The sequence below is a fragment of the Dermacentor variabilis genome, chromosome 1, assembly GCF_050947875.1.
Source record: "Dermacentor variabilis isolate Ectoservices chromosome 1, ASM5094787v1, whole genome shotgun sequence".
Taxonomy (NCBI): domain Eukaryota; kingdom Metazoa; phylum Arthropoda; class Arachnida; order Ixodida; family Ixodidae; genus Dermacentor; species Dermacentor variabilis.
The window spans coordinates 213689011-213716250 of NC_134568.1; the positions used below are offsets into that span (position 1 = coordinate 213689011).

A 27240-nucleotide genomic window follows, 5' to 3' on the forward strand; every position below is an offset into this window, starting at 1 on the left:
AAAGATTGCTAGGCATAACGTTAAGAGTCAGGAAGAGAGCGGTTTGGATCAGAGAGCAAATGGGTATAACCGGTATTCTTAATGATATTAAGAGAAAAAAATGGAGCATGGCAGGTCATGTGATGCACAGGTTAGATAAGCGTTGGACCATTAGGTTACAGAATGAGTACGAAGAGAAGGGAAGTGCAGTTGAGGACGGCAGAAGACAAGGTGGGGCAATGAAATTAGGAAATTCGCGGGCGCTAGTTGGAAGTGGTTGACGCAGGGCAGGGGTAATTGGAGATCACAGGAAGAGTCCTTCGTCCTGCAGTGGACATAAGATAAGCTGAAGATGATATTATGAATTGATTAGTACTAAGTAGACTAGTTTCTAGACATAAGAGTGTTTTTGTAACCGTAGAAATTATTTACAAAAAGCATATGAGCGCAGCACATATGGCATTTTTGCAGAAGACCTGTAAAACGAGGCAGACATACTTTTGTCGCTATTAAAGGAAGTTTGAAAACTAATTTTAAAAAATTCGTTATCTTTTTTATTAGACCTTTGCACAGCTATTGGAAATACAGAGCCAGTCACATTTTATTGAGCACCCCCATTTTTCAATATCAGATGACTTGATGGGGTCCATGTCGGTTCAAAATTTTCCTCAAAATCTTGACATGCCACAAGCTGAAAATGTCCATGAGCAGTTAACAAAATTGAAAATCCCGAATACACTCACATCCACAAATACTGCGGTTAAAAACTGCTCTTTTCGTTAACTTCCAAGATTCAAGATTATCGCTCGAGCATTTAATATTCAATAATCAAACATCGGCATGACATACATCTGGAAACAACAAAGAAATCACCGTTAAGAACGGCCAACGCGGGCGGCGGCACACACACTTCCATCAGTCCCATGCTTTGACCCATGAGCGCCGCTCTATCGTAACTTCACACTGTGCTATGACAGCTCTCCTCCATCAATGGCGTGACGTCAGGTATTTCCCAAATGCAGGTGCGCGGAAGGGTCCCGGCGTGATAAGGCTGGGCTAGGGTGGCTAGCTGGGCCACGGTATGGTCCGTAGCCACGGGAACTTCGTCTATGGCCGACCACTGGCTTCTGTTTATGTCGCACCCATATTGTGTCGTTTCGCCGTATTTGGGAAGGGGGTTTATTTACATTCTTTAACCTACTTTAGGTAGAAATTCACAACATTTTGCAGCGTCCAAATGTTTAAATATGGGACGTTAATGAGCAAATAAGAATTGTAATAGCCACTTTTATTTTAAATAGCAGCTTACAACGGGGGAACTACTTCTTTAAGCGCGCGTGGCGCGTGTGGCGCAAGGTGCACAGGCCTCGTTCCAAAACAAAGATTGAGCGTGTTTGTGTGCGTCCGGCAAGAAGTGTGCTCTCTCGCTTCATTGTGGCCTCGACTGGGACCGTGGACGAGTCGCAGCGAGCGCGAACGATGCCCAGGAATGGAAACATCCTCGTTGTGGAGAGTGTCCTGTCGCCAGAGGGGTCAAACGTGATGGGCAAAGCGGCCGATGTAGAAGAAGACCTGGCGTCCGCCATCAAAGAGAACCTCAAACTCAAGTCGCACCAACAGCCATGCCACGTTTGTGGGCAACAGCGTCATCCCCGTTTCTCGCCGTATTTTGTGCCTCGGCGGTCGGAAAGTAGTGGTGCGTTGTCTGCTGTGGCAAAAGACGGTACACGGAAGACCTGCGCTGCCGGCCATCACCACCAGCCGGAGGATTCCGACAAGGACCCCTACGAACTTTTGCAGGAACTCCTTCAGCAGGGAACGCTCATCCAAGAAGCCGTGCGGAGGCTCCAGGGCAACGTGGTGGGCAAGAAAAAGACCCCTCATTCCTTAGACAGCTCGTCGAGGGACTCATTTTCATTCTAGGATCGCATAAAAAAATGCAAGTTTTGCACCACATCACGGACTTTAGCAATTTCTTCCTGCCCATCAAAATGACAAACGCTGAGCGCGTGTGGCCGGATGGCTCAAACGTTTTATCCATGTGCGCGTTTCAGTGCGTTCCTCAGCCCCTGTTCGTCCAAATGCGACAGGCTTTCAATCTGTTTGGTCTCCGCGTGTTCTGTGCGTTCGGGTAAGGCCTCGTGTCGCAAATAAATCGGGACTTGATTCCGAGTTATCGTGTAAGTGTGTTTGACATTGTATGTCGGCCCGTTTCGTTGATCCTTGGGCCCTACATGTGGCATGTACGCTGCGTCAGTCGTCTTAAAATAGGCTTTGTAATGCCTACAGCGTCCATACCGGAAAATTCCATTTTGAGGAGAGACAGTTGAACGGGAAGGACACGGCGGCGGTGCTGCAATCGCGACGCGACTGGACGTGGCTGAAACGTCGCAGCGAGAAAGGCACAGCTCCGTAGTAGATTTTGCCATTTCAGTGCTGTCTCCTCACTAACCGATACAGTGCAGCAAATGAGTCGCCATGAAACAGCAGTTGGGTTTTGAGACATGTATCTATGCCAAGTGGTATTTCCTCTACGTGCAGACGTGTAGCCATTACCGTGCATGTGCGTACTTCGCACACAACCGATAATTTCTTTCTCAATTGCATTGAAATTGGATCGTTAGGTTTTAGTTACTTAACGTACGGCCATAAAACACAGGTCAAACGATAAATATAAATTAAGTGGAGCAGAGCAGACGACTGCGTTCTCGTTTATTTTTCTGTCATATGAACGCTTCCAACCAATCTCAACATTTTGCTATAGTGTCACGTGACTGGTTTGGCGAATCTCCTCGAGTCATTTCGGTACTCTCCGTTGCTGTGTGTTAGGCCTATTGAGCGTTTTAGGTGTTCTGGCTTGCTGCGTCTGCTCCTCTCTGCTATTGCAAAACACCGTTCCGGCATGTGTTTTGCGCAGAATGAAGACATCAAGAGCTGCTAGTCATAACCTGACCTGTTCGAGCTCTATTTAATTAGGTTAATGACAAGTACGAAAGAGTTGCTTCAAGCGTCTGGTTTCTCATTTGTTTGGGGTAAGTAGTTTGGTTACCTGTTTACTTGTTTCTGCATTAAGGGTGCACGTTTCGTTCCATATACGGCAGCATGTGTTATCGTTTAAATTCACTGCTTTTGTAGCTGCAGCCTTTTTGTATCTACGTACCTTTGGGTATTTGCCGTCTTTGACAGTTGTATAAAATGTGGTCCAAGGTTACACCCCCCCCCCCCCCCCTTAAAAAAAATCTATAGATATAACTGCTGGATTAAACTACATGGCAAATTTTTATACGGGTACCTGCATGCACCGCTATAACAAGAAAGAGAATTGCGTCATCTGCAGATTGTTACAGTTCTAGGACCCAGATTGTCAGCGTTATGAAGTTCTAAAAAAAAAAAGATATTCGCATTAAATGTGACACTCGGTGGCCTGCGATTCCAGCTTGCGGTCACAGCTTTTAAGTTGCACCATTACTTGCGAGATAGTACAATGGGGAAGAATTTTGCATAGGCACGAGTTAGATGATATGCTGAACAAATGTGCGATCAACTGTACCATTGTCTCTGGGGGATCGTCGCCCCTTTTCAGTCAACGCTTCTGGCGCGATTTTTTCGCTTATACCAACCAGTTTCAGGCGTTGATCGTGTAGCATGTGCATGCCTTTTGTTTCTGCAGCAGTTTGTGGAGGACACGACAACGAAGAATATACATGACAAGTACAGAATCTCTAGTTTAATGCAATTTATTGACATGGCAACTGCAGTATCCTCAAATATACTTGCATTTGTGGCATACTGTATGTATGTATGTATGTATGTATGTATGTATGTATGTATGTATGTACTCTATTTCAGACATAACTGATAACTTATTTGGTGTCATTCTTCTTCATAACTATGCACTGTATTCACTCACACTGGCACCACACACTGGAGAGCTTATGGTGGGGAGGGAAAAGTAGCACTTTCTTGCTGCAGCTGCGCTAAGTGCCACTTTTACTGAGCAGTGTCAAGTGCTCAAAGATTCTAAAAGAAAGCAGTACTGTTGCAGGTATTTGTACCTTTTTCTTTTAAACCTTAGGGTGGCCTTCTCTCTCCAAAGATGTCAAGCGAAGCAGAAACTGCCCAACAATCTGCCACAGCTGATGGCTTAGACACTGACAGCTGTGCTGCATCAAAATGTGAGCCGGTGCCACCTCAAGGAGCAGCGCACGAAATGTCGCGTTACCCTTTCTCAAAACAAGATAGAGAATCTCTGAGCAGTGTGAGCAGTGACTCTGGTGATGTTTCCAATGGCCATTGCTGCGATATTGAAGAAGAAGGCATAGTTGTCATTCCAGAGTACAACACCCCCATTATTGGCTATGAAGTCATGGAAGAACGTGCAAGGTTTACAGTAAGTTCCACAAAGTCAGTTTCCACTGCACTGTTTACATAATTCCTGGTCATTCTATAAAAGTTGTGCATGCATTTTGGATATGTGAATGGATAGTCAACTAAGTGTTACTGGTGATTTCTGGATGGGCACTCAAAATGGCATTTATAAGTATAGCAGTGGACTTATACAGCTCACTTGAAGATTTATTTGTAGGTCAGTACCTCCTTTATCTCTTTGTAGTGCCTTGTCTGTCATAATGTGTGTAATAGAGCCAGTTTCAGTATTTCTCATGTCAAATGGTTCAAAGGGCAAGTGACAATAACATGTTTACAACGAAATGCTTCTCTCTGTCCTGTCCTTCACATTGTTTGCAGAGGAGGCTGTTTTGTTATGCTGTTGCTTTAGCACAAAGTGAATTTTAGTGAGTACAATTTATTTATGTAACTCTTGTCGGTTTAGTGGTCTGCTGGATTGTTTGCTTTATAGGCATAGTGCTGACCACAATAATAATCTGTAGGCTGCTTTTGTTGGACCATCATATTTGACAGGTTAAGTGAAAACATTGGTACCTTGGAGGACCCATTTAATTTGTTCTACATTCTACTAACATTATGTCTGGTCAGGTGTTCAAGATCAGAGTGGAACATGTTGAAACTGGCCGCTACTGGTTTGTCTTCAGGCGGTACACTGATTTTGCAAGGCTGAGCAAGAAGGTAAGCTGCCACATCACGATTGGTTGAAGAGATTTTTAACAAGATGCACAAGTAATTTTAACACTGATTAGATATTGCAAGAGATGGGTGCTGGTGTGCATTTCAAATGCATGCCGGCACACATAGTGCACATGTTGAGCACATTTTCATTTTAAGATGCTGTGGGTGTATAGTCCTTGTCAGATGCTTCAAAACCACTGCACGAATTAGCAGACTTGTCAAGCTGCTTACAGGGTTCCTTGTAGAAATTTTCTTGCTTCAGGATTGCCACTGTTTTAAGAGGAACAGTGTTCCTTACACTCCTTTGCATCAGGGCACAAGGCCTACAAACACTCCAAAACAGGGTCTTGTGGCACGTCTTGTCACTTGTGGAGTGGCTTTGAAACTTTTCCAAAGCATATTCCAGAACCTATCCTCAGCAGCCGTACAAGCTTTCTCTTGTTTGCTTTAATGTTTTCTTATTTGGTCATTTGTATTGCAGCAAACTGTGAGCCACAAAAGCAGCTTTTGCCCAAAGTGAATTCATGGTGGAACATTACATTGATCCCACAAAGCCCAAACACCATTCAGTACGAAGGAAAATTAAAACAACTTGTTCACATTTATTTCTGGCCGTGCAGAATACATTTGTGCCAAGAACAATGAAATGTTATTTGAGTTAAAGCTTAGCTACTATATTATATAATTAGTAATAATTTTTCTGAACTATATACCATTAAAACTTTGCTCCAGCAAATGAAGAATGCTACTATTGGTTTGCATTGTTAAGTTTCCCGTACTTAGATAAGAATTTTCAGGTATAAAACTAAGAGTATGAAGAATGATGCCCTGGACTTTGTTGGTTTAAAAGGCAAACTGCTGTGAAATTTTGGACCATGTAAAAAGTCTAGTTTCAGATCCTCCTTGCAAAATTCTACTTAAACTACGAGTGGATATGCAATGAAAAGCTTGCAAAAAAAAAATGCCATTAGCGCTCACTGGAAGTGACGCAGAAACCAGAATGTTGAAAGCCAGCTTAGCACCTGGTCTTGACCTCTAAGGTTGTGCAGCTGAAGATTTTGGAGTCTTTGTTTTGGAATGTGTGTCAGAGCCACTAACCACCAAGTGTCACCAGCCGAGGTGGCATTTAAAGGCTGTTGATTAAAAAAAAGGTTTCACAATTGCCAACCCTGTAAGTTTGCTAAAAATTATTCAATAATAATACAGGCAGTAACCTGTATTACAAATGTCATGACTAATTTATAACCATTTTAGCCGACTGCGGAAGCTGCAATAGTCCGTCTCACAATTTGCTTGGCAGTGCAGCCAAAGCCTGTGTGGTAAAAAATTGTTCTGATTATAAACTCTTGCGCTGCACGTTTGTAGTTTGACCATTTATGTATGCAATATAATCTTGTGATTTTATGTGACCAAGGTCATTGTTTATATCTTTCTTGCACCAGATATTCAACCTTTTCTTTTTCTACGTCATAAACATTAGTCCCGCAGTTTATTGTCACATAATAAGTTTGATATATGTAGCATGTTTTATTACACAAAGGGAAGCAAATTTGCTCATTGTATTATTAACAGCTTATTTTTATGTTACTATTCAAACATATAACAATCTAGCACTCACTTGCAGCCTGTGGAGGAAAGTGAGGTGCTTCATTTTTTCTGGCTTCAATTAGTTCCCCAAATGTACAGTCTTGGGTTGTGACAGCATTTACTGATTCTTTATACAAAAGGTTGACCATTTGTCGTTTCAACTCCCCTATAAATGAGCAAGTAGCATCCGTTCTGCCCTGTGTAGTAACAGCTCACAAGGTTTTGTTGGACACATTATACAGGTCGCCTCTCGTGGCTTTGGCATGGCTTTGTGGTCTTTCTTCTTTCTATGGCACACTACACTTGCACACAAACAAGTACTGCTGGTTCAAGCACACCAAGCACTATAAAAAGCTGTATCCGTGCTTGCATACTGATCATTGATGTCCCACTATAGTCTGGTACAACTTTAGTAGGCAGCGGCATTTGCCCCTCACTGGCGGATGCACACGAGCCTCCACCTGTGGGTGCGCACTCCAGACTGATGTCGTGAGCTGCACGGCCGATGACCCTGCCGACCAAGATCATGGCAACCCGCGCTTCGAACTGGGCCGAGTCGTGTCAGCTTGACTATTTCTCTAGTCGCGTAGGCAATCGGCTGCCAAGCTTCGTTCATCTGGGCGGGGACTCTCCTGCCTTTTTAACTTGTGCCCGACTATAGGTGTGCAGGCTCTGCTGATCCAAGGGAACATGTGCATGTAATGCAGCAAGGGAGGCCTCAAGCGACAATTCCAAACAGGAATTGGGGTTTGAATACTATGTTTAAGAATCAAATTGATGCAATCCAATTACAGCTGGGCAAATTAGTTGACGGGGGCCAAGAATGCTGCACCCCTACAGCAAAACAAATGGGAGCTCCATCTAGAGGAGCCACTTATCTGTTGGCCAGCGCTCTTGCAACATGCACCCTCGCAAAATGTAAGTGCATGCAGGGAGTACATGACCGCAAGGTGCTACCTCCAGACACCACGACGATGGAAGGGCGTGCGCTCCCGCTGGGGCCAGGAGTCCTGACAAGCTAACTGCTGGCCACCGGCAAACAAAGAGCTGGCACCGGCCAAAGAGGCTAACATATAAGCACCTTATGATAGTCCAGTGTGGTCTCCCCAAGTCCTGTTGTGCTTGGTGTGCTCAGGGCACCCACAAGCAAGGGACCAAATCTCGCGAAAAGTGGGCCAATGAGACGATCTGCTGCTCCTGGAAGGGGTTGCTGCTTGTGTAGGAACAGGAGCATCAGTTCAGTGGCACCAAAAATGCCCGAGTGCTGTCAGCGTCTGCTGCAGGTCCATCCCACGATGACGATAAACTTTCTTCACAATATTCAGGATAAAATGGTATAGAATCTCTGCAGATTGAAGTGGTTAAGACAAAGGTGAAGTTTGACATTGACAAAGCATTTATAGCCCCCGCTGTGCGTTCTCAGGAACAGATGTTCTGTCGTGGATGGACACAGTACATTTATGCAATTGCACTCCTTGGCTGACATGAGCATTAGCATCCATTTCACTGCCAACAAATTGTAAGGCAACAAGCTTGGAATTGAAACAAGAACTAGTAGATAGTGTACCACACCATATCTTAGCATTAAACTAAAATATTTTTCATTGTATTGATAGCATAGAAGTAGTAAAAAAATGGTGCAATATATATATATATATATATATATATATATATATATATATATATATATATATATATATATATATATAAATTTCCTATTTGACAGGAGATAAACTCTTTTGTGAACAGAACAAAGGTCTTCTGTTTTAGTCTAAGCTATATTACACATTCCTTTTTTATGATTTTCTCTTGCAAAGCTCAAACCACGATTCCCTGGTCTGCAACTCTGCTTGCCTCCCAAGCGCTGGTTTGGAAATAATTTTGATCCCATGTTTCTTGAGGACCGTGTACTGGGGCTCCAGGCATTTGTCAAAAACATTATGGGCCACAGAGATATAAGTAAGAGGTAAGTAAGCTGTTGTATCTTTAATTATTGCAATGCAAAAATGTTCATACAGTAAAACCTTGTTCACTTTGGATTTTGTAGAGTCACAGTAGATGTCAAAACAAAATGAATTATCCGATGATCCATGAAAGCAATGTTTATGACATCGGTACTCCTTAATTTAGAGAATATGCCTAACTTTCAGCTGTATTTTGTGTAAAATATATGTAGAAACTGCAATTTTCGTCATCTCGTACAAGTTGTAAACATTTGCAACTTGACCTCGCATGAAACTTCTACACAGCATCAAGGACTTCATAACTTCATTTGTGCATCTTCTTCAGCAGCACGACATGCACATTTGTCGGTATACATGTTCTTTTTATTACCAAGTAAATCTGACTGTTTCATAGCCAATGAGTCAGCCGGCAACTAACTGTCCATTGCAGTGTTGTCAGTGGATTTGACAGCAGCTTGCAACATGCATGTAATACAGAGGTAGTGGGTTTGGCTCCCACTTGCAGCAAGTTGTTTTTTTTTTGTCTGCTTTCATTTCCCTTTAGCTTATCCTTTCTACACTCCAATTAAAAACTACAAATAAATTCCCCTATGCTTTCCTTGGCTTCATTATCTGTTGCCTTCATAGGGTTGTCATAAGCTATGCTGAAGTACAAGCTCCAATTCAGGCAGATGCACTGTGTGAGATGTATAAGCAGCGGTGTTACAAGGACGAAAGCGATGCATGATGCTTGTTGAGGGAAGAATAGTGATGACAGGTGTATGCACAGATTAGTACAACATGCATCTAGTGACATTTGGGGATCCTGTACCTGTTGTGTCACACTGGGGCGTACCCATTATGGAGGATTGGCCAAGAAGGGGCACACACCCAGTGGCACACACTGAGTGGCTAAAGCAAAGAAAATTGAGCCATCAGTGAATTTGTTAGCTGTAATTCACCATTCGATTAACTGATCAGTTTGCTTTAGAGATGCCTGTGAGCTGAAATTATATTTTCAGGTTTTATATGGGAACTTATATTTTTTGTTATGGAGAACAGAGGAGTGCATACTTAGCATACAAGGGTTATATCAGCCCGTTCACTGGTACTTTCATTAGACGCACATATAACCTTTGTGTGTGTGTGTGTGTGTGTGTGTGTGTGTGTGTGCCGAGATAGTGAACAACCCAGCAGCATCCAGGCAGGTATGCCAGGAAAAAAAGCTTCACTTTTGAAAAGTGCGAATGTAGTAAACCGAGTAGTCTGTCATCATTGCAAGGAAACTGTTGCATGCAGTGGGCCCTGAACACATGCCTCAAGTACACATTACACAGGCCACCTGACAATGTGGTTATGGCGGCTGGCAAGTTACAGGCCCTTGCCTATGATACTTTTACCCATCCACTGGTTTAAATAACTGTGCACCTACATTACTTTGTACTCTTTTGATTTGTCTTCTGGTACACACAAGATTATGCTTAATACCCACATGTCGCATACTACATCGGCGGCGGCAAAACCATGGGGGGTTGATGCCTCCAGATAACCAGACCTTATGAAGGTAGGGAAATTTTTTTTTTTTTTTTTGCACTTTACTGGTCGCAAACACATGAGCATTCACATGCATGGCACTTAAAGGAACACTAAAGGAAAATATTAAGTCAAGCTAAAGTGATAGATTAGTGCTTGGGAAACTGTAAGGCGTCAATATTATCGCGAACAGGGCCTTAGTAATCGAGAAACTGAGGTAAATGCAGGACATGATTAGAGACTCCCCCGGGGCTTTCAAGCACCTGCCCTATGACGAAAGCACTCCTCAGTTAAATTCTGTCACTAGCACTCAACCACTTATTACAAAAAACATCACTGTATTGTATTAGAAGATGAAATAATATGCTACTTATCCAGTTCTATTTCATTTTTAGAAAAAAAAACGAATTGAAATTACTCTTGCCAATGACGCGGGCGGTCGAAAGGTTTTCTTTCGCTCGACTCTGCGCTGCCCAAGCTTTCCTGTTTCAGCAGTTTCGTTATTGCGTAGTTCTGTGCTGGTTTTGCTGGCTTGCAAAACTCGCACAAACTGCAAGTAGCAGAGAATTCAACTTCCATGTTATGTTGCGGGATGCCCGAACAGTCTTCACCACTTGACCAAAAAGCAGCTGCAGCAGTGAATCCACCGCTCTGTCTTGGCTCGGTGCCGCCGTCTGTCAGGCACCGTTTTATCACCAATGGCAGCAAAGGGCAGTGATGGTGTATGCAACATCACCACACCCCTGCTTGGGTGGCAGATTTTAATTTCGAAAAAGGTATTCGGACCCGTCAGATGCAATTTTCTCATAAACTAAGTCCTTTCTTGGCACAAAAGAAGTATTGCAAGGTTTCTGGAATGGTTTTGAAACAGTCCACGTCGACTTCTTATTTAGTGTCCCTTTAACACACAGCTGAAAAATAGCTGTGTCGAAGGACATTGCTGCTGTTCACAAGGCATGGCCGTCACTGACAAAGCTGCATGTACTGAGACCTCTAGAGAGAGAGAGAGAGAGAAGAGAAGAAGGAAAGGCAGGGAGGTTAAGTAGACTGAGTCCAGTTTGCTACCCTACACGTGGGGAGGGGAATGGGGAGTGAAAGAGAGAGAGAGGGAAGAGGTTTAGGATGCCTATAGTCGGGCACTCAAGTCTGTTGCCCTCAGGTAGTGAAAAAGCGCTCGAACTGCTTTCTGCGCTAATGAACTGTGAGGCGAGGCTCCCAAGATCTTCACTTCCGTACATGGCCTGTCATCCAGTCTATTCAAGGCACACTGGAGAGTCTCACGTTGATTATCGAAGCGAGAACAGTGGCACAGAAGGTGGCTGGTGGTCTCGTCGCACTTGCACTTAGCGCACATTGGTGAATCCGCCATTCCAATACGATAGCTGTGGGAGTTGGTGAATGCTACTCCTACCCACAGCCGACACAGCAGTGTTGCGTCACGTCGTGGAAGATTCGCTAGTAATTTAAGTTTCAGTGATGGGTCAAGGCTGTATAAACGACACTTAGAGTTCTGTGGTGTATGCCAGTAACTTAATGTGATGGTACGAACGAGACTATGAAGCTCTCTTGCAGCGTCGACTCTCGATAAAGGTATAAGGAGTGTCGGTGAGCCAGCCTGAGCACGTCGGGCAGCGTCATCGGCGAGGTGATTACCAACGATGCCACAATGTCCCGGCAGCCACTGAAATATGATATCATGTCCTTGTTCAGAAGCGCAATGGCAGGTTTCGTTGATTTGTGACACCAGCTGTTCATAATTGCCACGTCGTAAACTTCGCAAGCTCTGGAGGGCTGCTTTCGAGTCACAAAATATTGCCCATTTGTTGGGCGGTTCTTTTTCAATATATTCGACAGCAGCGCGAAGAGCGGCCAGTTCGGAACCTGTAGATGTCGTTACGTGTGAAGTCTTAAACTTGATGATGACCAAACTTGATGACGACCGATTGAGATGGTAGAACAACGGCGCCCGTAGAATTTTCCAAGACGGAACCATCTGTGTAAACATAGATTCGGTTAGCGTATGAACGATGCAAAAGTTCCAATGTGATATGCTTGAGAGCCGCGGCGGTCAGGCTAGTTTTCTTCACTATTCCTGGAACAGCAAGGTACACAGGAGGCTTTTTCAAGCACCACATAGGGGATGGCATTCTTGTTGCGGGTGAGTGCCTCAAAGACAAAGAGTGCCGGTTAGCCGCAATTGATCTGGAGAACGCTGCCTTGGGTCTTTTCTCAGGCAAGCGAGCGAGATGGTGGTCAGGCACTCTGGATATATGGCGAACATGCGCTCGGAGTGCTTCGATAGCTATATAGGTCAATATTTGGTGGTCTCCCGCGGTGGCAATTATTGCCACAGTTAAAGCATTTCGAGGTAGCCCCATACATGTTCGAAGGGCTTGGCCTTGAATGCTCTGTAGGACATGGATGTTAGTTTTGGTAGCATTGGACAGCACTGGTGTGCTGTATCGCAAGTATCCTAGGAAGAGCGTCCTGTATAATTGAAGCATAGATGCCACGGATGTGCCCCACGTTTTACCGGCAAGAAACCTTAGTATACGGGAGATAGAAGTAAGCCTCTTCCTCAAGTATGAGATGTGGGGGCTCCATGAAAGGTCTCTGTCTATAATAACGCATAGGAATCGGTGAGTTTTTGCGTAGGAAATTGGTTGGTGGCCAATAGAAATGGGGTACCAGGTCATGGGCTTGTGGGTAAAAGCGACTAAGGCGCACTTCTCGGTGCGCCTTCGAATAACAATACGAGTCGGTTGTGACACTTAACTGGTTAGAGCAGTAAACGATGGATTCAAAAGAACTGTGATTGTTCTGCAAATATATATTTCTGTATAATTCTTCCAGAGCTAATTAAAAAACGCTACTATAGCCTGATACTACTTAAGTCTGCAATGAAGCCCCACCCGTGCCCTCATAACCGCCAACCACTGTCCCTCTGCGAGGCTGCAAATATTTCATACTTCAAACTTTTTCTGTTACCCAAATAAGGCGGCAACTACAAAAATAAAATTATTAGCGCATAATTTTATACCTTTTCCCTCGCCTATTATGGTGGAATGGTGAATGCCTAATTTTTTATTCAACTGAAATAACATGCTTGCTTCGCTACAGCTATTTGTTATGAAGTTTCACTTCAGTTGGCAGTGAAGTTTCATGAATAAAATGGGTTCAGCAGTGAAATGAACTGCACCGCAGACTTCCGAAGAATGAGATGCTCAGGCGCCATGCATTTTGTCCATGTCTGTTGCACACCTCATTGCTTCCGCCGATGAAAAGACTTTTCAAGAACAGGAGGCGCTCCGGAGGTATCAAGTACGACGCCATTTTGAAAAGGCTGCATGACGACGATTTTGTTTGCTTCCGTGATTGGCTGGTGGAGTAACAGAACTCCACGCGGTCTGTGTGCCTTTGTTTCCAACTGCTGTTTTTTTGTTTTTTTACATTCTATTCTACTAAAGTAATCTTTATTTTACTCTTTTGCTTCTTTACTTGTTCTTGGCAGTGTTCTTCCTACGCTTCTTTCCTGCGCAAGTCCATTTGACATGGTTCTTTGTTTACCAAGTAAAGGAGAGGTGTATCGCAGAGGCGTACCTGTAAAATACACCTTAATTCATTTCTCTTTTGTGGGTTTGTAAGTTTTTATGGCGAATGGTGGGCGTTATTTACATTTGTACAAGTAAAGGTGCCCCCCCTCATTTGCATAAAATAGTTACCTTGGGTATGTAGTTAATAGTTACCGTGGGAATGTATTCTGTACTGTGCTTCTCTAGCAAATAAATATCATGAGCTTGTATGATATCTTACCCAAGAAAAGTGGTAATGCGCATGGATGACATGGTGGTGGTACTGTGTGGTTACTACTGATTCTGCAAGCAGCTTTCTTTGCAGTACAGGATGTTATGTGCACTAAAGCACCTTGACACAGGGCAATATTCATTGGTACACAGTCTATTCTACTGCATTATGTGTTGTGCAGCCAAGGTTGCTTGCATTTTTCAATTATGAGTTTATTACTATCTGTGCATGAAAATTTGTAAATTTCGAGATCTTGTATATGCTAGTAACTTCCTGCATCAGAACTGAGTGCAAATTCTTAGCTCATATCTTTAATATATTTGTAGAGAATGATACCTGTGCCACACGGGCGAGGTTAATGCCATTAAAAGTTTAAGACCTTAAGTATCTTAATGCCATTATATTTCGATCGCTGCTACACGCGCATACTTAATGACATTAAGCCTTGCGATGGCGATAGCTGCAGTGAAACGGTTGAGTTTGCTTGCCAATCGTAATACAATAAAAAACGGTTATCTAGAGAGCAGATGTTTAAGAAATGGCATGTGAAACATTAATCGGCGTATTGTATGTAGTTTACTTCAGGAATGTCATTGTTTCACCCAGCCGTAAACTGTTTGAAGCCAAAGCTAGCTTGATGGCTAATCCATAGCGTAGCCAAAGCATTGAAATTGGAAAAATAGCACTCAGCTTCAAAGCTCTCAAGCAGCGATCCTGAAAAATTTGACCATGTGCTCCACTTTGTTCTGCCGTATGTGCTTCTTCGAGTCGAGCATCGTCGAGAAATTCGAAGGCTTCAGTATGAGGCCAACAAGGCAAGGAGCCACCGCTGTGCAATCGAACAGCTTCTCCTGGCTAATGCGCTCACGATTAGTGCTCTAGCCGTGAGTAGCGGCAAGATCACCTGCTGATCTCTACAAAAATAAAGAGCTCCTTTTAAATAAGTGAAGAATATATTAGTTGTTTTTATCTACAGATTTGCTTAATATCATGAGAATATACGGCCACGGCGAGGACATTGTAAGTCGAGAGTACACATTCGACAGCCAAGTGAGTTGTAATAATTGTAAGAACGCACTACGCCGCGAGAAAGAGCAATTTTTTAAAGAAAGTGAAGAATATATTAATTGCTCTTCACTAATAATCCGTTTAGTCTCGTCAGAATGTGGAGACATTGGGATCGAGAGTACGCATTTGATGGCAAAGTGAGTTACGAGAATGCGCTATGTTGCGAATGGCATTAAGCTTTAATGCCATTAAGCATGTCCATGTGGCACCCCACAAATGACATTAAAGTTTAAGGCATTAACCAGTTAAAGTTGCTTTCTGTGCTTGTGTGGCAGGGGTATGAAATACTTCAATGAAAAAGGACATTCTATGGAACTATCTTCAGAACGTTACATTCATAGAATGAAAATATTGTGATTACCAGTTGCAGAGTAAACTACAAGCGAAAATCTGCATGTTTACATATATTTGTGCATTGTCCTTTGACTTGGGATGAATTATTTCCTTTCAGCCCTCCAGTTAGAGAGTTCTTCTGTTTGGATGATCCTCCGGAGCCATTAGACACCATAGAAGAAAGCAGGGTTTGTAAAGTTTCACCTTTTATAGAACAGTGCAATATGCGCATCTTACCTTGCAGCCAATAGCATTATGAGATTTTTCACAGCCCATAAAAGCACAGTGCAATGACTAGCGGCATTTTTTGTTCTTTATTGTGTCGCGTTGGAGCAACTGGTGCTCAAGTTTGAGTTTGCTTTTTGGTAGGATTAAATGCTGCATACTTGTGTTCATTCTTCCTGGCCAATGAGTTGTGACATCTGGTCATATGTACTGTAAAAGCTTGTTAATTGAGATTTTGTGAGTCTGGAAAAAATGTTTGAGCTTTCTGAATGTTAACTGCTACAAGCTACAGGTCAATGACACTCAAGTAGTTTGTTGGCATCATTGTATTTCTGTTGGCTGCATAAAAATAAAGTGCAGTCATATTTAAATTTTTATACAAATACTGTGTTTGTAGTCATGAGGCTTTAAAAAGAGCCCTCAAGAATAGACAAGTTGTGGCACCATTTCTGTAAAGTTGCCTGTCAATCAAAGATTCCATGCCAAACTTGGCCTTGGCTCCTTTCAGTGCAGTCTCCTACACTACTGTACAATCTTGACTTGTAATGGCACCTCGACTCCATACTGAGAAGTTAAAAATTATGTGGTCAACCCAGCCATGGAGGGACATCCATGGGGACCTGCAGTCATATGTGCTAGAACAAATTAGTTCACAAGCTGACATCCTTTTTTTTTTGCATGCAGAAACAACATTGTCTGCAGCACCAGCATTCTGTGTTCATTCATTAGAGGTTCCGCTCGTGAAAAGCTGTGTGTTGAGTGCTTTGCGGGCTGGCATCTCCAAGGTTCATTTTAGAGGATGCGAGCTGCCTGAGCCAATATAATGAATTCAAGCCAAACAGCAGGCATCACATAGCCCCTCTATTACCAGCTGTGCGAGGTATTTGAAGGGACAACAACAACTTCAGGAATAGCAGGGATATTTCATACAAGATTCCATATATTTTTTCAAAATTTTTATCATGATACTTAACAAAGTGGCAATCTCCAAATTGCTGTGGCTAGTATGTAAGGCGACTACGACAGCATTTGGCTTCATCTGCTGTGTCAGACTGCAAGCCACTACCCTAGAATAAATGGGCTAGATAGGTGATGGAGGGGTTGGGGAAGGTGAAGTTAAGCATCTAGACAGAATGAGAATGTTAATGTCTGTGGTAATTTGAAGCTGTGCACTCAAATATTACATGCATGCGGTACCATGATACTGAGTAAAACCTGTGAAATGTGTACAAAATCTGGATACAAATTTTCAGAAGCAAATAACATAAAAAATTGTCTTCAGTTCCCATTTAAGTGCTTCAAGTTTCATGGTAGTGCTCCTGGAGCTTTTATTCCACTCGACTTCAACATTGTGACATTTGCTGGAATATGTGTTCCACTGTCTGGCACGCCTTGAGTTATGTTTCCAGAGTGAGCACTGTTATAATCTCAGTTTAACAGTTCCATCCCGCCTTCAGAGGGACTATTTTGTGTACTGACATTATTTTAGCTACTTGCACAAGTTGATACTAATGGTCTAATACAATGCCACATTGGGCGCACTTCAATGGTTATGAAGTCTGTGGCTTTACAGGTTCTCAACTCTATCAAGCTCAAAAGAAATGCGTTGCTGCTATTGCAAACCTAATGACTATTGTGATGTCTCGATAATCTAACAAGTGTTTGTGGTAAAACCATCATCAGAAACAGTTCTGTTTCCAAAAATGTAAACAGTGCTGTCATTTAAGGTAAATATAAAACAAGCCTTATTTTCATTGCTGCAGAATGTTTTTAATGTGGATGGAATGGATGTAATTTTCTCTGTCATGTTATTGTTGCATTCCTCTTGCCACACTTGCGGCAGTAAGTCTGGTGGCTGCATTACATTTGTGAAGACATGTGGGCAGCACTTCTCATTAATGTATGAAAAGAAACAATTTTTGCCAGGAAAGTAACTTCTTCCTTTTTTTAATGCATTTGTTTACCATTTGCTAGTATAAACACACTGCAGATGAGAGTGAACCCCTTGAAAATCGCTTTTTTTTTTTCGCCATATGCGACCACCCAGGGTCGATTTTTTTTTATCACAGATTCCAATTCTTCTTAGCTACTTATTTCGAAAAAAATTTAACATAATTTTTTTAGGGTGACTGTAAAGTGAGAAAAAAATATTTTGTGTTGGCATATATGTACTCTTCATTCGTGAATAACAAGAATTGTTATACACATGTTCCTGCTCTTACACTAATATGTACATCCATAGCGTAATAGAACTGTGTAGGTGCACGCACTCAAGAAAACTGCGTGGTTGGTGCCTGTCAAAAAAGCAAAACGTGTGACAAACTTCCGCTAATCTTCATCTTATTTGCCAACCAGAGGCAATTAGTTTTCGCGAATGTCAAAAAAAAAAAAAGCAACAGAAACGCATGCACGGCGGCATCCTTCCTATGCGCACCCCTGTGAGCACTAAACGAGCGAGAGACGGTCGCCCTTTGAGCAATAAGTAACGAGATAGCCATCAGTTTTGCAAACGCAAGAAGCCGACGACGCCTGCGCGCCAATGCGCGAGCGGTAGTGTATAGACGCGCGGGAGCAAACTAGCTCTAAAACAAACCATGCAATGAAAACGAGAGAGGGAGGCGCAAGAAAAAAATTCCTTGTATTCCCACATAGTGGCAGCACATGCCAGAAACGAAAAAGTTGGGAAATAGGCGTTCTTTTTAAATGTGCAGACGGTGCCGTAAATATACGGCATCGACCATTTCGAGCTTGTTGGCGGCACCGTATATTTACGTCATTGACCCTTAAAGGGTTAAAGGCCTTTGAGGTTTTGATTGATTTCTGCGCAACTGAATTGTCTCAGTGACCATTGAAGCCACCTGCATAGCAGTACCAGCTTTGCCATTGAGCTGTGGTTTGAGGGCCTTCAACGTGTCTGTGTGACACCAGTATAAATTGGCCAGTGAAGAAACTCTGGCAGCACGATGTAGCCCATGTGCCTAATTTCACACATTACAGCTTTTCTGTTGTGCTTTTAGATGGGAGGCATTACATTATTTATTTTGTCATGCAGGCATTGTGTGAAAACTTGGAAGAACAAGTGTATCGATTAAACCAGCAATTGCGTGAACGTGATGCAGAGATAGAAGTCCTTCGCTCAGAGTTGGACTCTCTGCGGCTTCAGCATGGTGTCCTTGTCAAGGCTCTCAAGTAAGTGCAAGTGCCCCTTACGCTTGCTTATCCCAGCTTTATATTGGTGATATGTAATCTGGACTTCCATTGTGCTGCAGTGTGCTTTCTGGATGTGCAGAGGAATTGCTCCCATACCGCATTTTGGTAGCACTGCCTTTTCACCATCATGAAAATCATCGCAAGATAACATTTGTTTAGCCTAAGGATGCTTATGTGGGCAATATCCATAAGAAGGTGTCGTGTGATGTCTTTCTTTTGCCACCTGGCAGCAACTGATGGGGGAGTTGTTTGTTGCCCATTGTGTAATTTCTTGTTGACGTGTTTGTAAAATTTGTGTAGACCCTTTTGTCTATAAGTATCTTGGGCTGACAAGAGTTTTGTACTAGGCCCTTGTCATCCTGAGCGTTGCCTGAAAAGAGAAAGTGAGCAGCATCACCTTTTTTCATTGTGGCTTTACTCTATCGAAGGTATTGTCACAGCAGCCGTGCTTTTGAACCTTTCTTTCTCTCTTGTGCCTTTGTCATATGTGTGGCCGTGTGCTTGCCTTATTCATTTGCATCCTTCACTCTTCTTCTTTGGGCTTCTGTGTATGTTGTTCCCGGTGGTGCAGGCTGGAGTGTTCTCTGGCGAGCTGGGCCAACGCACAGCTCTCGAGAGACCGGCCACAGCTGCCATCGTCGCATGCCTTTGGTCTGCACGCTCTCAACCTCACCTTGTCCTCCATGTAAGATCATTTGCACCCAGCACTGCACAGTCAAATCTGGGATTCCTTGCAAAATGTGCTGGAATTAGCAGGTCATTCACTCTACACAGCTATTGCATCTAGAATCTCAATGTAATTTTTAAGAAATGTTACTGCAAGATAAATGGGAGGAGCTTGTACGTTTCTATTTTTTATTCAATGAAATATGTAGTCGAAATGATTTGTGACAAGTTTCTGCCAGGATATTTATTAAACATTGTAAGTGTTCTTTGTCATTAAAACACCATCACATCTCACTATTCTTATTCCATTTCTCAGAAATTTTTTTAGCAAGGACATTCACAATGAGCAGGAAGGGCCACTTATTTTGCATTGATACAAGTTCGACGCTTGAGCTTCCTTGATCAAGCATGGATATTTAAGTTTTAGCAACAAGTTAAAGTGTACTTGTTTCACTTTGTAAATTCCGTATTAAATGTATACAAATGTTGCATGCCTCTGTTAGGCTGCATCCGTATGGCATGTCATACAGCACAGGGGCCTTCCTCTTGTAATGTCATGCTTTCTCTCCGCACTTCTGCATCTCTGGTCTGCGGTTTAAGGGTGTTGTTTTATTTAAGCTTTCTTTAGCAACAAAGAATTCAATCAATTCGAGGGCGCTTTCTTCAAGTACTCTCCTTAGACCAGTGTACTCTGGACGGGAGAGCAGTCATTGCAGACGTTTTGTTAATCAGCCACCTTAACCACCTATGATGAGATAACAGCGAGCGTCCTCTGGTGCCGTTGACGATTTAACTCGTCGTGAACTTTGTGCAATTTTTGCACATGTGTATATGTGCAGTTTCTTGTAATTTTGACGACTACATAATACACGATGACCTTTAATTATTTTTTTTTACCATACCAGTAAAAATACACTAGGCATTCCTGGTATTGTATTTTTTTAGAAAACATTGGCACTAAATATGCAGGTCTAAAAGTAATTCCACACTTTAATTTTTTTTTTATTTGTCGTGGCATTTGAGGGGTTAGGAAGCTGGTTAATGTTTAAATTACTGGCTTTAAAGCCCATGTAGCAGTGGAATTATTGTGGTGGGACAGTGCAGAAAGCTAGGCCAATTTATGTGATCCTATGAAAAGCACCGTTTGTTGAGACATTTGTCATAAAAGATTCCCCTTTTACCTTCTAATTGTGATACCGCACAAGAAGAGTGCCAGAATGCTGCCCACGATTCTGGATGCTGTTGTCGCACAGAGCAGCTCACTGTGGTGGCCTGCTGAGGCATCTTGCAGCAGGCCTCCACATGTGTTTTACATGAGGCCAGTGCCGAGAAGCCATTCAGATATATCATCATGCTTCAGGTAATAAAATTATCATATTTATTTTGCAGACGGACTGGTTTTATGATTTCGAGCTAGGGAGGCTTGCTGGATAACCATGTCACAACTCACAGTCTGCATATCTTAAAATTTTAAATCGTGCGCTTACAAAAAAATATGCTTTCCTTGCTACCAAAGTTTAAGCGTGCATCGAGTTCATCTGTTGCCATTGCTCTAATTTATTGGTGTTGGTGACATCCATACACGTATATACTTGTGAGAGCTTGTCGATCAGAACTTCTTTAAATATTTGCCACAAATGTTCTATTGCAACCACAGCATCTATGGACACATTTAATCATAAGCTTTCTATTTTCTCCAATAAAAGGGTCTTCTAAAATCATTATATGGTCCCTTTAATGCAGTTGCGCAGTCCCTTTTCAAATAAGTTTCTAGTTGTAATGAGAGCAGCATTCCGGCAGAATAATACTTCAGTTCTAGTTGTAAGCTTGTTTTCCTGACCATCTTCGGAAAATAGTACCGTTGTCCCTCAGCAAGCTCTGTACCCCCACATATGAGTTAAACCTTTGATCCTCCCATCCTGCCTGTAAGCTGGTTGAGAAAAAAAAATGAAGTACTATTATTGTTTCATAGTATAATCTGTACATTTGTACTGCACACACTTCTCGCTACTCAATTGATGGGATGAAACATGACTATGCAGTCTTGTGGTATTCTTTATTTATTTATTTATTTATTTCTTCCATACTGCCAGCCTTATATGTAAGGCTGGGGCAGGGTCGGCGGACACAAATACAAATACAGTCTACTATCATTACAACGGACCCGTTTACTTTCGGATATAACGGACCATATTTCTGCCTTAGTTTATTCTACCTATTTTATTAATACAACAAAGTTCACTTTTAACAGACCGCTCTACAACAGATTATCGGCTACAGCGGACAAAATTGGCGGCAATTTTTTTTTTTTTTCAAAATCGGGCCTATGAAACGTACTTTTGCCGTGTCGACACGGGCTGGCAACTGACTTGCGAGGGTCAACCAACAATCATGGCTTCATATAGCGCGCGTGAGAGTGGAAGGCGGGGCGGAAATGCACCGTCTTCTTTTGTGCACGAGGCACGGGGAGGGAGGCGAGAGTAGGGCGTGTTCTACTCTGGCAGCTGCTGCTTACGGTGCGCCCGCCGTATCTTGAAAGTGATCTGCGATGTGGAAAAGTGTGCCCAGTGCCGGTAGCTTCGTATGCGGTAGCTTTGTATGCGCTGTGCTAACCAGCCACCTGGTTAGCTCAGATGGTAGAGCGGCTGCCCCGGAAAGGCGGTGGTCCCGGGTTCGAGTCCCGGACCAGGCCGAATTTTTCTTCAACTGTGAGGCTTTTGTTTCGAGGAACCTGTATGGGCTTCCTTTGTAGCAATTGCTACGAACGGGTGGATGTCTGATTTTCTTTTTATTAATTACTTCTCTCCACCTTGCGGGTTTCCACAGAACTATTACATCAGGTCTTAAATATATACCGGGTGTCCCAATTAACTATCATGTACCAAGATTTTTTAAAAAAGCAATGCGTTACTTGGAAGTAAATCTAGTGCATTTTGTTTCCAGTGCAGTGGAGTAGCTGCCTGTAATTTTTTTGTTACTTAGATATAATTAGGTAATTGTAATTAATTATGTAACTCGAGACATATTAACCTAATTATCAAAGTGTCAATGAGAAATTTGTAGGCACAGCCAAGGGATATCTAACTGCGGTATTTTCAGCGACGTACTAATTGCGTACATATTTTTTCTGACTGATAAATAAACCCCGTGAAATAGGGAGAATACCATGTGACTGCACTCCAACCTGCATCACAAAGCAGCGCCCTCACACAGGCGCCCTCTTAGTTAGCCAGAACGAAATAAAGGAAATAAAGAAAAACATAGTGATCGAGCTAGTGCCTTATCTGCCCTGCCTCGGCTGAAGTAACACGTCGCGTTTGGTGTTAGTTTGAAACTAACTGTTTGCTGTTGACTTAGCGTTGTTAAAGTGCACGGATGGTTCCTTGCTTCTTTTTTTTTCTTGCCCCAACAGCTATCACCATGAAAAAGAATTGACATCATTGCAAAGGTATGATGGTGCATTTTGTTTTGTCCCAGTCGCCATGTCTTTCTCTAATGAGCAGAAGGTAAACGTGATCCTTGCCTTGGGGGCTGTAAATGGCAACAAGAGGAAGGCCACAAATATACAGGGTGTCCCAGCTAACTTTAGCCTGAGTTTGGAGCCCTCACCAACTGTACTTACGAGATAAACTCGAAAAAATTCAGAGAACCGCGGTGCGTTTTGTTTGTTCGCGTTATCGGAGAGCCGATTCTGTAACACACATGTTGAAATGTTGCGACTTGGAATTGCTAGAAACACGACGAGAAAAACAACGCATGAAATTATTTTTCCAGATAACCAGAAATCAAATAAGAATAAACAAAGAAACATACATTCGCCCTCCTTTAAAACACAGTGCGCGTTTAAACCACAGTGCTTGTGTACAGCCTTATAAAACACTCCTTGATGGTTTTGAATATTCGTTCTTTCCTTCATGTATTAATATATGGAATGGCCTTCCGGACTGCACTGTAACAGCACAAGATGCTAACGAATTTTATAGTCTATTGGAATTGTATTACAGACAACGGGTTAATTAAGAATTGATCATGATTACTGCTGGTCTGTGTATATTTGTTCATCCTGCCTGTAATTTGTGTTTGACAATGATGTATAACGTTGTATTGTCGGTGTTGCAATTTTTTTTTCCTCTCCTGTAATGGCCCTCAAGTGAGGGCTACAGTATTCTTAAATAAATAAAATAAAAATAAAAATATTCCGATGCACTTGAAGATGACATGGCCAAATGCATGTTGCTGACTGTTGTATGGAGTAAGTCGCACAATTTTTATATTGTGCTTAATTGCAGAATGAATCAAGATTAATTTACCAACTTTGGAAACAACGACATCAGGCAAAAATTTCCAATTAGAAAGTTTGAGTGGTTTGCAAAACCTCCGATTAGACAAGTTCTAACTTTGTCTAATAAGTATTAGTGTTTTTCCGCTTTTGTGTTTCACAGATACCCTTGAAAAAAAAAAAAAAGTGAAATGCCTGCTTGCACTGCTTTGTGCTGTGAGTGGGAGCGCAGTCACATGGTATTTTTTATATTTTGTGGGGTTTTTTTACCAGTTGGAAAAAATTGTACACAATTAGTATGTCATTGAAAACGCCGAAGTTAGATCTCATTTGGGGGTGCCTGAAAATGCTTCACTGACACTTTCATAATTACAAAAGTATTTCTTGAGTTGGATACTTAATTGTAATTACCGAATTCAACCTCAGTAACGAAAGAATTACTGGCAGCTACTACACTTTACTGGAAGCATTATGCACCAGGTTTTCTTCGAGTAACGCATTGTTCTTTTTTGTAAATCTTGGTGTATGATAGTTATTTGGGACAGGCTGTGTTATTCACCCAGTCATCAGCAGTAAACAGCAGTCATGCGTAGCAGCACTTGTACTCTGACTCACAGAAAAAGAAAAGTGAGTGAGTGAGGGAGAGAGGCTGCAGTTCTGCCGGAAGGCAAAGCAGTGTTAGTGATAGCGAAGTATGCAACAATTACACGAAGGAAGATTACACCACCAAGAGATGCCAGATTCTTTGTGGTGCGAGAGGACTCGGGCTGTGAGATTGAACTGTCTCCTATGAGGTCTTGTAAATTTTCATATAAGGTCATCGCTTGAGTGAACAATTCTTTGAAGTCACATGAAGTTTCAAGTGCAAGAAACACACACACACACAGACATGGGGTTCGGAAAGCCGGTCCCCCCTCCCCAGAACAATTTAAAAAATTCCGCCTATGGATAAAACGGACATTTTTTGCCGGATTATCAGGGTCCGTTGTAACGAGAGTCGACTGTATGACAGTGCTTTCAAACATGGTTAACAGTTTCCGTTAATGGCTATGCAAAATATTGTGAATGAAGAATAAGGATGATACAAACTCTTGCAAGTCATGTCAATGCAAACAGTTTACATACACAAAGCTTTTAATAAAAACTTGGCACAAACAATTCATTGGCATGAAAAACACCGATATATAAATTTCATTTTTCTCGCTAAGGCAGTAGGGAACTATAATTAGTTAGGAAAAATGAGGACCTAGCTATATCATTGTGGAACCTATATTCTTTTAAGTGTCTACTATGTTTTGTTCTAGTGGGTCTGGTGTCTGAGAACGATAGGAATCAATGGCTATGTGCATTTGCGTCATTATTTGTGAAAAGACTTGCACCAGGAGCGGGCTGCATGCAGAGGTGGAATGTTGCTGGCGTGCTTCATGCTTTTTAGCAGAGTTTGTTTGACCATGCCTGACCTCATCATGGAAAAACTTAAAATTGTGGCCATGCAATTCAGAACTTATAGTTCTGAATTGCATGGCACAAATTAAGAACGCAGCAGCAAATCCACCACTCTACAACTCAAAAGGAACTTGAGTAGATGTGTTAGCCAATTACGTTTTCTCATTTCCATGATGTCAGAGAGCAAATTTAATCTTTGTCAATATGGTGTCAAGCTCTTAAAACAGGTTTGTCTGCGTATCAGAAGACACCGAGAGTCTCGTGTAATGTTTTTTTGTGTTTGCTTGCATTTAATTACATGGTACAGTCATGTGAATGTCCTTTAATTTTTCCATGAACTTGTCTTTCAACTCTGTTGAAACATTTTGATTATGTCCTTTTGGAGGTACAGTAGATCCTCATTCATATGCCGAGAAAAAATACGATCTGAAGTCACTAATGTCGCACTGAACTGTAGTAGTTGACATCTGTGTAATCAAAGCATTGTGCAAATCGTTGGAGCACAAGATGCCAACGCGCACCCAGCTGGTGGGGCCCGAGCAACCCGAGATGCATGTTTTATCGCTTTTGTAGCTTCTGCAAGCTTACCTTTGCCCTCCTCAACTTCGGGCTTAGTCAGTAGCTTCTTCGGATGGGGAATTTTGGTGGGAAGTTTTCACGTGCCCACTAGGCATGAATCATTGCACCACGAGGCTCCGACACGCGTCAAGATTGTGTGACCTGAACGACCCGAGACGCACATTGTCATTTTCTTATTGCGTAGTGGTTTAAGACTGCAACGAGAAACACAAAGGAAATCGAGCTTGTGGGTGACACTGGAATACAATGCCACCAGAGTGAAGCATGATGCTCGCTTCGCGCCACTTGCAGCAAGAAACGGCTGTGCATTTGGGTTGTTGAATATTAAAAGCATGCAGTACGCTTCCAACGGTGCTGTGCACCCCACGCACTATGAAACAGATAGGTGAAGATACTTATCGCAATAGGCTTGGCAGCAATAACTGTGAATTCGACCCGCGACGATCCGGAAGGAGATTTGCTGGTACTGAGTGCGCACCAGGCGTTTTCACAAAATGGGCGGGCGAGCATTGCAGGGAAGCTGCTGCGGCAGGTGGCTGCTGTTATCAATCGTGCCTTTTCTTGTTTACACGGGATCTAGTAGCCAGAAAACGTATCGTATGATCGCGGTTTAGCGATGTACTGAACATCGTTGGCAAAAGATTGTGTTTTCTAGGAACGTATGAACCTGAATTCGGTCATTTTTGTGTTGTCAATCGCGTACGGTGGCGCCAGAAAATCGTACTGACTGAGTGTTATGTTTACAGTTGTTTTGCCAGTGCTGAGAAGTTGCAACATGATGCATGCCTGTTTCATATCCCTTGGCTGCTGCATACAGATTAATCTGGAATTCACAGCACTTACCAAATCTCCTGTTGTTCATTCCTTGTCAGTGGTGCCCTTGTCAAAGTGTTGAACAGGGCACATCGGCCTTATTGCTTCACCGACGGCGAAAGGCTTCACCTCGCATTCAACATGTTTGTGTGCTCATAGCCTTTGCATATTCTATTCTAAAGAGTTACTTTGCCTAAAAAAAGTCAACACTTTTCTACGCTTAAGTTTTGTCCGACAAAACTTGTCCGGCAGCGGCAGCACGGCAGCGGCAATGGCGCATAACCACGCATGGCTTGTATTACAGAATCTGCCGCTTATCGTCAGCAGTGCGGAGCCCAGTTCAGCAACGGTGGACGCCACCTGGATGAGCCAATTGGATCGTCAAGCAGCAGTGACATCAACGGACAGCGGGCATATAAAGCCAGCACTGCACTCGGCTACCTTCAGTGGGGGCGGCAGCACGGCAGCGGCAATGGCGCATAACCACGCATGGCTTGTATTACAGATTCTGTCGCTTATCGTCAGCAGTGCGAAGCCCAGTTCAGCAACGGTGGACGTCACCTGGATGAGCCAATTGGATCGTCAAGCAGCAGTGACATCAGCAACGGACAGCGGGCATATAAAGCCAGCAATGCACTCGGCTACCTTCAGTGGGGGCGGCAGCACGGCAGTGGCAATGGCGCATAACCA

The 27240-nt window shown here is 42.8% G+C and overlaps 2 protein-coding genes across 5 annotated transcripts in view; both read left to right on the plus strand.

Annotated features, from left to right (window-relative positions):
* Window positions 1-1319: 1319 nt before the first annotated feature.
* On the plus strand, window positions 1320-2151 carry LOC142592712 (GSK-3-binding protein-like). Its single transcript, XM_075704310.1, has one exon. It carries the CDS (start codon window positions 1459-1461, stop codon window positions 1900-1902), a length of 444 nt encoding a protein of 147 aa, XP_075560425.1. The 5' UTR covers window positions 1320-1458; the 3' UTR covers window positions 1903-2151.
* Window positions 2152-2266: 115 nt separating this feature from the next.
* Snx16 (sorting nexin 16) overlaps window positions 2267-27240 on the plus strand; it is a 47619-nt gene continuing 22645 nt past the window's right edge. For 2 of the 4 annotated variants that reach the window (XR_012830783.1, XM_075704275.1), the window contains exons 1-7: window positions 2267-3011; window positions 4055-4369; window positions 4975-5064; window positions 8469-8617; window positions 15451-15520; window positions 18610-18746; window positions 19339-19452. Coding sequence is in view for 3 of the 4 variants with exons in the window: in XM_075704275.1 (XP_075560390.1) it covers window positions 4076-4369; window positions 4975-5064; window positions 8469-8617; window positions 15451-15520; window positions 18610-18746; window positions 19339-19452 (854 nt within the window). In the remaining variant the exon portion in view is untranslated. Of the gene's footprint in view, window positions 3012-4054; window positions 4370-4974; window positions 5065-8468; window positions 8618-15450; window positions 15521-18609; window positions 18747-19338; window positions 19453-22845; window positions 22882-27240 lie in introns of all 4 variants that reach the window. The other 2 variants (XM_075704285.1, XM_075704295.1) reach the window with 2 other exon arrangements.